The sequence below is a fragment of the Panthera leo genome, chromosome C2 (assembly GCF_018350215.1).
Source record: "Panthera leo isolate Ple1 chromosome C2, P.leo_Ple1_pat1.1, whole genome shotgun sequence".
Classification (NCBI taxonomy): domain Eukaryota; kingdom Metazoa; phylum Chordata; class Mammalia; order Carnivora; family Felidae; genus Panthera; species Panthera leo.
Genome location: NC_056687.1, coordinates 172,734 through 184,022, shown reverse-complemented (window position 1 = coordinate 184,022; position 11,289 = coordinate 172,734). Strand labels below are relative to the sequence as shown.

At 51.1% G+C, this 11,289-nt stretch overlaps 1 protein-coding gene across 1 annotated transcript; it reads right to left on the bottom strand.

Moving 5' to 3' along the window:
* Positions 1-3,969: 3,969 nt before the first annotated feature.
* Positions 3,970-11,024, bottom strand: S100B (S100 calcium binding protein B). The gene is made up of 3 exons (XM_042956165.1): positions 10,800-11,024; positions 7,451-7,589; positions 3,970-5,182 (listed from the first exon to the last, which is right to left on the bottom strand). Exons 2-3 carry the CDS (start codon positions 7,586-7,588, stop codon positions 5,042-5,044), a joined length of 279 nt encoding a protein of 92 aa, XP_042812099.1. The 5' UTR covers position 7,589; positions 10,800-11,024; the 3' UTR covers positions 3,970-5,041.
* Positions 11,025-11,289: the final 265 nt, after the last annotated feature.

Below are 11,289 nucleotides of genomic sequence, written 5' to 3'. Positions count from 1 at the left end.
GTTTTTTAAAATGTTCTAATTATTTTATGCAAACTATGGTTACTGGTGCTTAGTTTCAGATTATGAATAGAGCTGATTTGTTTCAGAGGACGGTCAGCACAGCCATAACCTCGTCTTCCACCCAGCCACCTTGTGCATGGAGCCTCTCCTTTGGGTGAGATGCCACTGAGGATACTGGGGCCCGATCCCCCTCGCCCAGCTTGTAAGCTGATGGTTCCAAGCTAGGAGAGGCAAGCTGAGAAGGCAAGTTCAGGTGCGATCCTGCCTCCACTGATTGCCGAGCTCCGAAGGCAGGCGTGTCACTCAGCAGTGTGCCATTGTTCCCGATGAGGGAGCTGGGGCAAGCTGAGGGGGAAGTACAAGCAAGCACCCCTGCCCCCGGGTGGGATCTGTAGGATATCCCTCAGACACTCCTGGCCACCCAGAACAAAGGAAAGGGGTTTTAGTGCTTGCCATGGTGATGTGGGAAACTAAGGCAAGTGAAAACTTAAATTCCCTTACTGCCTACAGCCCATTAACAAGTCCCTGAGACCGGCAGAGTGACCTTCCTCTAGGAGTTGAGCTGCCTGGATGATGACACTTGGCTGGGGGCAAAAGGGAATCTTGCCTTAACTTTATCCCGACCCCCCAGGATCCTGTAAGTCTACTTCCTTTATCTCAACTGCCCCAAGATATATGCTGGCAATCATACTCCAGGCTTGTGGCCCCCTGGTCTACATCAGAAGGGTCTCATAACTGAGATTTTACTAAACAGTAATAAATGACATTTCCCCTAACTTCTAGCCCCTTGAGGTCCTGGAAACGTTGTTTCCAAAATCCGTTAGACTTACGCTGTCCCTGACCCCCTCCCAACCTGAAGGTATATAATAAATCACTCCTCACAACCCCAGGGCAGCTCCTTCTGCCCACGGGTCCTGTCCCCATGCTTTAATAAAATGACCTTTTTGCACCAAAGATGTCTTCCAAGAATTTTTCTTGGCTGTCAGCTCCGAACCCCACCGTGGCCCCACAACCCCATCATTTGGCACCCAACGTGCGGCTTCGCGTCTTTTTATCTGGACTCTGAGCCGGTGCAAACTTGGTAAGTACTCTTTCCTTCCTTTACTCTCATTTCAGAGGCTTTTCAAGGAGTAAAGCCTTATTGCTCAGGCCACAATCCTCGAGCCGTGGCTACTCTATGGGGAGGAGAAAGCCTGCCTCTTGGCTGGAAGTTAGTCCCCCCACTGGAATGGTAGTAAGATCCAGAAACTCGATGCCCTCTCTTTATTCCTGTCCTTATACAAAGTTGTCTGTCTTGGGCACAGGACAGCCACCTAAGTCACCAGGACAGCTGCCCCATGTGAGGTTTCCTCTTCATTGGTCAAATGTGATCTCCTCCACATAGCTGGTCTAGCTGCTTCTGGCCGTGGGACCTCCACTGGGAGCCCATCGAAACCAGTACCGGATTGAATCAAAACCCAACCAGGGAGGGTCGCCTGGGTGGCTCAGTTGGTTAAGTGTCTGACTTCATTCAGCTCAGGTCATGATCTCACAGTTCGTAGGTTCGAGCCCCGCATCAGGCTCTGTGCTGACAGCTCGGTGCCTGGAGCCTGCTTCAGATTCGGTGTCTCCCTCTCTCTCTGCCCCTCCCCACTCGCACTCTGTCTCTCAAAAATAAACAAACATAAAAATAAAAAAATGAACGATTCAGCGTTCCCATCCTTGAGGTCCTCAGTGACTGACTGAGTGGCATTTGCTCCTGGCTTCAGCCAGGAGCTGATCTTCCCTGGTGATGCCTGAGACAGGTCGTTGCCCCAACTGGACACCTCGCCCCTGCCCACTGCCCACCTGGAAATGCCTGCGGCAGCTTCTGGATAGTCAGACCAGCAGTGCCGGCCAGGAGCCTTGTGGGGACGTTAACCACCCGTTCCCAGACCTAGCCTGGAGGTGAGGGCGGGTCACCCCCAGCCGAGGTCAGAGGAGGAGGATGGGCATTTTACAACCTGGAATGAGGGGTCTTTGTGCTAGGAAGCCCCCAGGAGCCCTGGAGGTGGCTGTGCAGACATGCTGAGAAGCAGCCTCCCTCCTCAGGGTGAAGGAGCACCCCTTGGATGGGGGAACCACCAGGGACACTCAGCAGCAGCTATGGCAGGCTCGCTGGGGGCCAGTACACTTCAGTTTGTTCCTGTCTGGTCTGCAAGCCGGGTGGACATCTGGGAACTGAGTCACCTTGAGATTCTTGGATCCAAGTGGGCAGGGGAGGTACCAGCAGGGACTCACCCAACTTCTGGCTAACGCAGCAGGCGGTCCTCTGGTGATGAACACACACCGTGTGAGCTGTAGCCCAGAGCCCGCTTGCCAGCCTCCTCCCTCTGGCACCTTGACCCCTTTGCGCAAGGCATATGCCAGCCGCGGCCGAGCCGGACAGCTGTGCTGGACCCCCTGGTCCTCCCAGACCTGCTCCTCGTCCTGTGTTCCCGCCCCAGCTGTCCCAGCACTGACCCTGGTCCCGGACCGGCTGTCCTCACTGGCCTGCAGCGCACCTTCCTTTCAGAGCAGCCGCTCCTACCTTCCTCTTCTCTGTGAAGCAACTTTCCTGTGTTCTCTGGACCCGCCTGTGCTTTGTCACACCTTGCACGTTGTGAATTTCAATTTCTCTGCCATGTTCTTTTTTTTTCCTTTCTTTTCTTTTCTTTCTTTCTTTTTTTTTTTTTTTTTTGTGAGAGCGTGTGGGAGACGGGTGGAGGGAGAGAGAGAGAGACAGAATCTCAAGCAGGATCTGAGCCCAGCCCATGACCCTGGGATCACGACCTGAGCTGAAATCAAGGTGGCTCAACTGACTGAGCCCCCCAAGTGCTCCATTCTCTGCCATTCTTAAATAAACCCATTTTGCTGGTGATTTTACTGGCTGTCTTATTTCCAAGGTCAACAACTGCAAGGCTCTATGGGGCCAGGATGGTGGGACAAGCAGCAGGTGCCAGTGACCCTGTGGGGAGCAAACCTGCCAGAGCACAAAGGAGCGTCCCAGACGCCTGTCCTGACACGGTGCTCCCCCTCACGGGAGGAGGGGGGGAGAAGGGTTGGGGGAGGGCTGGGAGGGCAAGCCATCGGCGGGGAGAGGGGAGGGGACCCTGGAGACGGTCCCTACGTGCTGGCTTCAGTCCCCAGCCCCAAATGCCTGGACGGCCTCCGCTTCTTCCCAGCCCGTGCAGGCACCACCCCCCATTCCCCTGGGCACGTGACCGGCCAGACCAATCACAGCTCGGCTTCCGAGGACTAGCCCATTAGTAGATTAGTCCGGGGGAGGCCACCCCGACGCCAACCAGGCTGGAAGTTCCTGGCAGGAGCCCGTGGCCGGGGGTTGTCCCACCTGGTGCTGCCCTACCCCTCAGCCGCCCTCCTCACCCCCACCTCAGCCCTCACCCTCACCCCTACCTCATCACACCCCTCCTCACCACTCCTGCTTCCCCTCTCCCTCGCCCCGGCCCCAACCCTAACCCTAACCCCCACCTCACCAGGTACCTCCTCACCCCTCTCTTCACACCCCTCTTCACCACGCCTGCCTCCCCTCCCCTCACCCCTCCTCCTCACCCCCACCTCACCGCACACCACCCCTCTCTTGGTGTCTCCTCCTCAACCCTCTTACCACCCCCCTCCACCCAGACCCCCCCGCCCCCCTCACCCTGCATCACCCCTCCTCCTCACCCTGCCTCACCTCCATCTCACCACTCCTTTCCACCCCCTTCCTTCCTCATCACACTGCTCCAGGCACCTTCTCACCCCCCTGCACCCTGCCCCATCTATGCCGCTTCCCTTCACACCACACCCCTACCCACCTCACGCCCATCCAGTGTCCCTGGCCCTGTGCACCTGCCCTGACTTTGGGGAGTGCAGCGTCTGCGGTGACGATGATGCCAGGCCATTGACTTCACTCCTCTTTCCAGGTTTGCAGGTATTTCACGTGGTTTCGTGTTTAAGGGCTACGGAGGATTGTTACAGGACTCTTTTTATTTAATGCAAATACAAGCAATCAATTGGTTTATGAATTTCCAAGTCTGTGCACTTAAAAAAAAGCAGCGGAATAAGGGGTGGATGAGGTTAATTTGAATTTTCCTGGAAGTGATTGTTAATATTTAGAACACATTTGCATTCGTGGATACCCAAGCATAAAGTTCAGCTTTGCACACGCACCGACTCTCCCAACAGCCGTGGGCAGACCCCGGCCGGGCACAGACAAGCGGGGAATGACCCCAACAGACCGGACACGTCCCTTTAGGAACCCACCGCCTTAGGGACAGGAGAGGAGGCCAAGCAAAGAGAGTTACTTGCACAACGCCCGTCTCCGCTCGGGCGGGCGGTGCTCCCCCTGCCGCTCACGCGTCCCCCCACAGACCCAGCGAGCTGTGAGCCTCTCGGGGGAGTTGCGCTGAGTGTGGAACTGTGACCCGCAGTCGCGGTCACAATTAAAATGCCAGTGCTTGGTGGCTTGGGAGACATGTTCCTCCTTTAGGACCGTTAGTATTGAGTATTTCCCCGGGGTCACAGCTCACCACAGCTCATCGCTGTCACCGCGCCGCCACGATGTGCCCCGCGCACATTCCTGTGCGCCGCCGATGAGAACAGATTTAAGGGAGGGCAGCCTTTTCAAAGGATGGTGGGCAAAACTTTGTGTGTTTGACAATGGTGGAGACTTAAGGAAGCCACCAGCGTCCAGAGTCGTTTTTGGTTCCGGTTTGATCTTTCTGGGTTAGGGTTCTCCGCAGCCGTGACGGCGGGCGGAGCACACGCTCCGTGACCGAGAACCCACTCTCCTAAGCGGTCGTGACCGAGTCCCTGGGGCCAGTCAGCTAACACGTGTGCCTAACGGGGCAGGGATAGTGACGGGGGCCATTGGAAGACGGCCCTTGGAAAGAGGTTTTCAATTTGTCATTGACAAAGCGAATCAAGCTTCCTAGTTAGCTACGACACGGCTGGAAAGCTCAGCTCCTACTAGCCTGCAAGCCCTTGCCCTCTGCGTCCTTGTGTGACCTTCGTCTCTGCCACAGGAACAGCTCTCTCCGCTTCACTCGTGTTCAAAGAACTCGTGGCAGGCAGTGGTAACCATGGCGACGAAGGCCATAAATTCCTGGAAATCACATTCGCCGTCTCCATCATTGTCCAGAGTTTCCATGACTTTGTCCACCACCTCCTGCTCCTTGATTTCCTAGGAGATAGAAGAGACATTGCCCATCTTGTTTTTAAATGAAGTTTAGAGCCATCAAAACATGATTAATCGTTGGCTCACCTTAATAATTTGTATCAGAAGCAACTTAAGATGTAAAATGCAAAATACCAGAAAGCTTTTTCCTGTGACCAGGGGGCTCTTGGCTGGGCAGAAGTCTCTGGGGGTCCGGGCCTTCTCTTCCACCTTACTTTGAGTCTGCTGGGCCCCAGGCTACTTGAAAAGACTAAATGGAACAACCAGGTTCGAAAAACTGCAGCTTGTGCTCCACTATACTTAAAACACACGTTCTAAATAAGCCCGAGCGTGTTGTAAGCAAACATCTTGGAAGAAAAAATGAACTTTTGGTTCCGCCCGAGGTTTTCACTGTTTCTGCGTGTGGAAGTCCTTATTTGTTAACTCCTTGTGTTCTTTTTGCCATTTGAGTTGCTTTCTGGCATCATGGGACTTTTCCGATGACTCTGCTGCCCAACCCTGAAACCCAGTAAGTGGTGTGAGAGGAGCCAACGCTGTGCAGGGCTACACACGTGGTGGGAACGGCGGGGCACGAAGAGCAAAGAGCATAAGTGCGCTGGTTCGGAATGGCCGGGCCCCGGAGCAAGACAGCCTGCCCGGAAGCAGCCGCGTGTAGCTGGCTGGATATAAAAACGTGAAGGACTGGTTCCAGTGGGGTTGGATGGGACCTGGAAACATCTGCCTCAGACAGAGGGGAGCAGTACACTCTTTCAATCCCATTATAGATTTGCCTCCAGCCTGGAATTACCCTGACAAAACTAGGCCAACAGATGTTCATGACATCTTGATGTGCTTGCCATGAACTATTTATCTTTTATAAATTGTGGTTCCCACATGCTAAGTTTTTCCTGTTATAAAATTAATAATTATTGGTAAGTACTTTCACTGTATGTTTGGTACTTGACCAACACTATCTCATTTCATCCTTAGAACAATCCTTGTTACAGAAGAAACTGGGACTTTTGATTGTTAGAAGGTGGAACTGGTGGGAGAACTGAACGTGCAGGTGGCCAACTGCCACTTGAACTTGCATGCCTGAGAAAACGAGTCTTGAAATCGGCCCCAGAAGATGCCCCCTACCCCTAAGCGCACAGGCGCCTCCTCTGACCTGGCGGTGCCATTCACAGCGATGGAGAGTTGGGTCGGGGCGTGGACAGGAGAACCCGCCAGCCTTGCTGCTGGACCCTGGGGCTCATCATGCACTGAGAGGCTCAGCTGGCTCCGGAGGGGGGCTCTTTGTCACCGTGCAGCTGGGCCGTGTCCTGGTGCTCTGGCATCTTCCCCGGAATTAGCTCTTGGTCAGACCTTAGTGCCCTGGTTCATTGTTTGGCCATTTCCTGTGTGTGTGATTGGTCACTTCGGTGAACTTGGTTCTGGACACTAAAGGAAGGTCAGGTGCCAGGTGGATTGCAGTTCAGTGCCTCGAGGGTATGAGACTGGTATGCAGTGGAGACAATGGGTGACTGACCCGCAGGCAGTGGAGATTGTGGGCGGGGAAGTGAGTCCAGGATAGGTATCTGGACCTACTTCCACCACCGGTTTATCGGGACCACTCACGCAGCTTCCTAAATTAGGGTCTTTTACTCCATGGATCCCCCTGAAAAGCCCTATAGCCTCCAGAGGGCACAGGGCCCTTCTCATGCCCTCAGTCAAGTAGGCTGTGGCCATTCATTGACGTGCCAGGTTGGGTGCCCCAGACGCGGAGGCCGTGTCCTCGGGCTTGTGTCTCTCCCAGTGGCAAACATAGTGCTTGCTCAGTCATGTTTGCTGAGTGAATGGCATCCGCTGGCAGATGCTAAACCTGTAGCTAAAGCAAAAACAGTCCTTTCCTCAAATCAAGAGCCTATCTTTAACATCTTTCTTGTATGTTAATTGTGGCCCATGATAAGTCATGAGTATATTTTTCATCCCATTCTGTCATTATTGCTGTAAATCCTTAGATTTTTCATAGAAGAGTCAGCATTATTTGGAACCTGTGCTTTTGCCTTTGAAATAGCAGTTTTTCCTTGCTGTTCCTACTATACACAAAACAGATGAAAATGAAAACAGCGGGGTCATCTAAGCTAGCCTCTCTAGTGAGGGTTCAGTTGCACAAACAAGTTTTCAGAAGCATCCTAGGAGTCCTGAAATGTAACTGGAATCACTTTCAGGGAAGCTCAAAAGAGGAAGTGTCCAGGTGGTTTTCTAAGTGGAGAAGAAAATGGCAAACTGTCGTTTTTAAAAAGCAAGACTCACCTCTAAAAAATGGGAAAGCTCATTGTTGATGAGCTCCTTGAGTTCAGATTTCTTCAGCTTGTGCTTGTCGCCCTCCCTTCCGGAATATTGATGGAAAACATCAATGAGGGCCACCATGGCCTTCTCCAGCTCAGACATCCTAGGGGTCCACAAAGGAAAGATTCCTTCTCATGCTTTTTGCCTTGTTTGCACACAGAACAGTTAATGCGTTCGCTCTACGGACCTCAACCCAGAGGAGGGGCTGGACTGGCCTTGGCTCATCTCCCCTGCACCAGAGGAGGGGCTGGACTGGCCTTGGCTCATCTCCCCTGCAGGCTGAGAGCAGTTGTCCCGTCTGCCTCTCAGAGCCACTCCTGCCCTCCCTTCCCTTCACTGTCCCCGTGGCCTCTGGCTTCTGGTTGGGTTTGGCCAATGGGAAACTTCAGCAAAAAGACTGTAGTGCAGGAGTGAGGGAGCCTGGGGGTCGATTCCTGCTTCCTTCCCAGTAGGCCACCCTCTGCCCTTGCAGGGCTCCAAGATGAAGTGACACAGTACAGGGGAGCAGAGCACTGACTGCAAGCTGTTAGAATTATCTAGAAGGAAGTAAGGTGGCCAGGGGCAAAATGAAGCTACAAAAATCAGTAGTATTCCTGTATTCTACCAATAAACAATTAGAAAACATGGTAGAAAAATCCTATTCATAAACTCATAAAGCAACACACACATATTACTTGAGAATAAGTTGAGCAAGAAAAATGCAGTTTCTTGCAAATGATTCTAAAGATCATAAAAATGCAGGAACTTTCCTTTCTAATAATATATACATTTAACTCACTTTAAATAAAAATCTTTAAGAGATTTATTTATTTTTTTTTTGATGGGTGAGGAACATGACCAAAAAGCTGCAAAACTGAACTGGAAAAACGAACATGGCAGAATTGCCACAAACATTTTTGAAAAAGATCAATGAAAGATCCGCAAAGACCAACCAGAAACAAAAATATATTATAAAGCCATAGAGAGTGAGGCTGGCTCTGAGGCAGGGATGCACAAATGGGGCAGGAGGCTGAGCCACAGCCGGGCACTAGCATTCCCCGCCCCCGCAGTGCCGGGAGCTGCTGTTTCTTTGCAGGTATCAGAGTATGAAACTTCCTACTTCATTCACCACATGTACCTCAGACCGTGGCCTGCAAGCAGGATATATCTGTTTAATCCTGGGAATTAGGTACATTTTACAGAGGACAATTTGTCGATTGTTTCAAAAACTGAGACACTCAGCCAGAGAAATTTACCAACCTATGGCCTTGAGTTCCGACCAGGACAAAATCTTTGTTCTATGACAGTTCAAAATAGATCTGAGACTCGGGCCTACAGCTCTGGGGGTACTTAGGGGGGCGGGGGGCAGGTCTGATGAGTAACCCCTCCCCCCAGGTCCCAGAGGGAGAAGCCTCCACATCTGTCTGCCGGGTAGATTATATTCAATTTCTAGATCATTATTTGAAATTATCTGTGACTTTTAAATTCAGATTTCTGTTGATTAAAATGTCCCCCATCAAAAAACAAACAAACAAAATAGATCTGAGAACTACATCTAATTGTGGAAAAATCATTCCCGTGTTGGACATGTCACTTATATCTAGAAAATAAACTGGAAGAAATTTTTAAAATTTTATTTATTTCTGATTTCTCAGAGAGAAAGGATTGAGGATTTTTGTCTTGACCTCATCTTTGCTAAAGTCACCCTATTAATAATCAGTATCCTTTGTTTTGCCCTACAGTCCCTAAAAGTCAGCTCTATCACACATAGATAGAACAATTCAGATAGATTAAAATCTTTTAACATTTCATTCTTTCCTATCCTTTACATTCAGGTTTTCTTTTTTGGAAACAAAACAAGAAACCCAAGAAACTTTTGCATCATTCTGATACTTCACAAAGTCTGTGATACGTCAGGGAAGGAGAGCTTAAATTATTTTTTTGTGAAGTATGACTAATGGGATTTTTTTTTTAAGTTTATTTATTTATTTTGAGAGAGAGAGAATGCAAGCAAGGGAGGCGCAAAGAGAGAGGGAGAAAGAGAGAATCCCAAGCAGGCTCTGCGCTGTCGTCTTGGAGCCCAGTGCAGGGCTTGAACTCATGAACCATTAGATCACGACCTGAGCTGAGCTGAACACTCAACCAACTGAGCCACGCAGGCACCCCTAGTGGGATTTTTTTGAAGGAAAGGCGTAAAACATATTGCATATGTTTGAAAACTCCATATAATGTAATTTTCTTCATAACCACACTAAATTTTTTTTTCCTTTTAAATTCTTCCCTTTGCTAAGAAACAATGGATGGTTTAAAGCTTATCTTTTAAGAGAAATGGAAATCAAATATCCATATTTCCTTTCCACTTAGTTCCGTGAATGTTATTCTTGCATTAATTTGCCTCTTATTCCTGCATTGATCTTTTTATGTGGAAAGCAAGAGGGCGTCTGGGCTTGAACTCCTTTTGGAAGGACACAACACACAGGATGTGGTGAGGGGCTCCCCCCGCCCCCCAGGGAAGCGGCCTACCTCCCTGAGAAATTCTAAGACTGAAGAAATTAAACCCACAAAAACTCTTTGACCGAGATTGTAATTTACTTGTAAAGACCTCCCAATTGTCATGTAATTTCTGGGTGGTGTCCAGGGGGACCCTGGCATTTCCTTGTTGAGGGAAAACTGAGAAGCGGTTGCAAACCCAGGACTCAAGCAACAGGAAAGGAAAGCATTTGTTTCTGAGTAGGGCTGACCTCACTCTGCTTGCCAGTCATGCTCAGCAGAAACCCTGCTCTTCAGAGAGTTAGGGAAGAAGCAACGTTTGTTAGTACCTCTGCGGAAATGTCAGCAGCCACCTCGAGCCACTGTCCTTGAGGGTTCTCTGATTTGTGGTGTAAAACTCAGGCAGAGTGAACCTCTAGCTGCCTAGAGTTGACGCATTCATGTCCACAAAGCAGTAATAAGGGAAGGAAAACTAAGATAAAAACAGAGACTTATGGCAAACCATAAGAGGCTCTTAAATACAGAGAACTGAGGGTTCTGAGGGTTGATGACGGTGGGGGTGGCGGAGGGGTGGGGGTGGGGGGTTAAGTGGGGGATGGGGGTTAAGGAGGGCACTTTTAGGGATGAGCACTGGGCGTCATATGTCAGAGATGAATCTCTGGGTTCTGCTCCTGAAACCAAGACCACACTGGATGTTAACTAACTTGCATTTAAATTTAAAAAGAAAAAAGCTCCCCATGTATGAAATGCTGCCAATCATCCGAAAAGGGCTTTCCAACCTACACCTAGTTCCCACCCCACCCCACCCTCTCGGTTCCCTCAGGTTCTCCCTGAGTGTCCTCACGTCAGTGGCTCCTGGTGGCCGCTCCTGTCACCTCCTGGCTGTGGCGTCCAGAGTGGCAGGAGTGTTGTGGGGCGCCTCTTATTCCTCCCGGGCGGTGGGGCGCGGCGCTGCAGGCCCGGGCAGCCAATGGGGGCGGTGGGTGGGGGTGGGGGCAGCTGGCGGCCAGGCCCGCACACAGGGCCGCTTTGACCGGCGGCCACCCGGGGACTTGCTGGGGAGCCAGGACTGCGCTTGGGCCAAGGAAGAAAATGGCCCGTGGGGCAGGAAGTAGAGAGTCAGCTTTTTGTGCTATTTTTTAATTTATACATGAATATTGATGTTCCTCTAAAGGCAAGGTTGGGGGTGGGGCGAGGAGAGAGACCGAGTAATTGATTCAAACAAAGCAAATGTGCAGCCAAGACCGTGGCGCTTCCAAGGACAGGCTGAACACAAGGACGAAGGGCCCGCGGGCTGCTTTCCAGCGGAGAGGCCCCTGCGCCGTCTGCTGCCT

Bases quoted from the DNA above. Each gene is read 5' to 3' on its own strand.
- S100B (XM_042956165.1), bottom strand. From the start codon at position 7,588: ATGTCTGAGCTGGAGAAGGCCATGGTGGCCCTCATTGATGTTTTCCAT. The intron at 5,183-7,450 runs GTGAGTCTTGCT...TCTATCTCCTAG, and splicing joins AGCTTTCCCATTTTTTAGAG to GAAATCAAGGAGCAGGAGGT.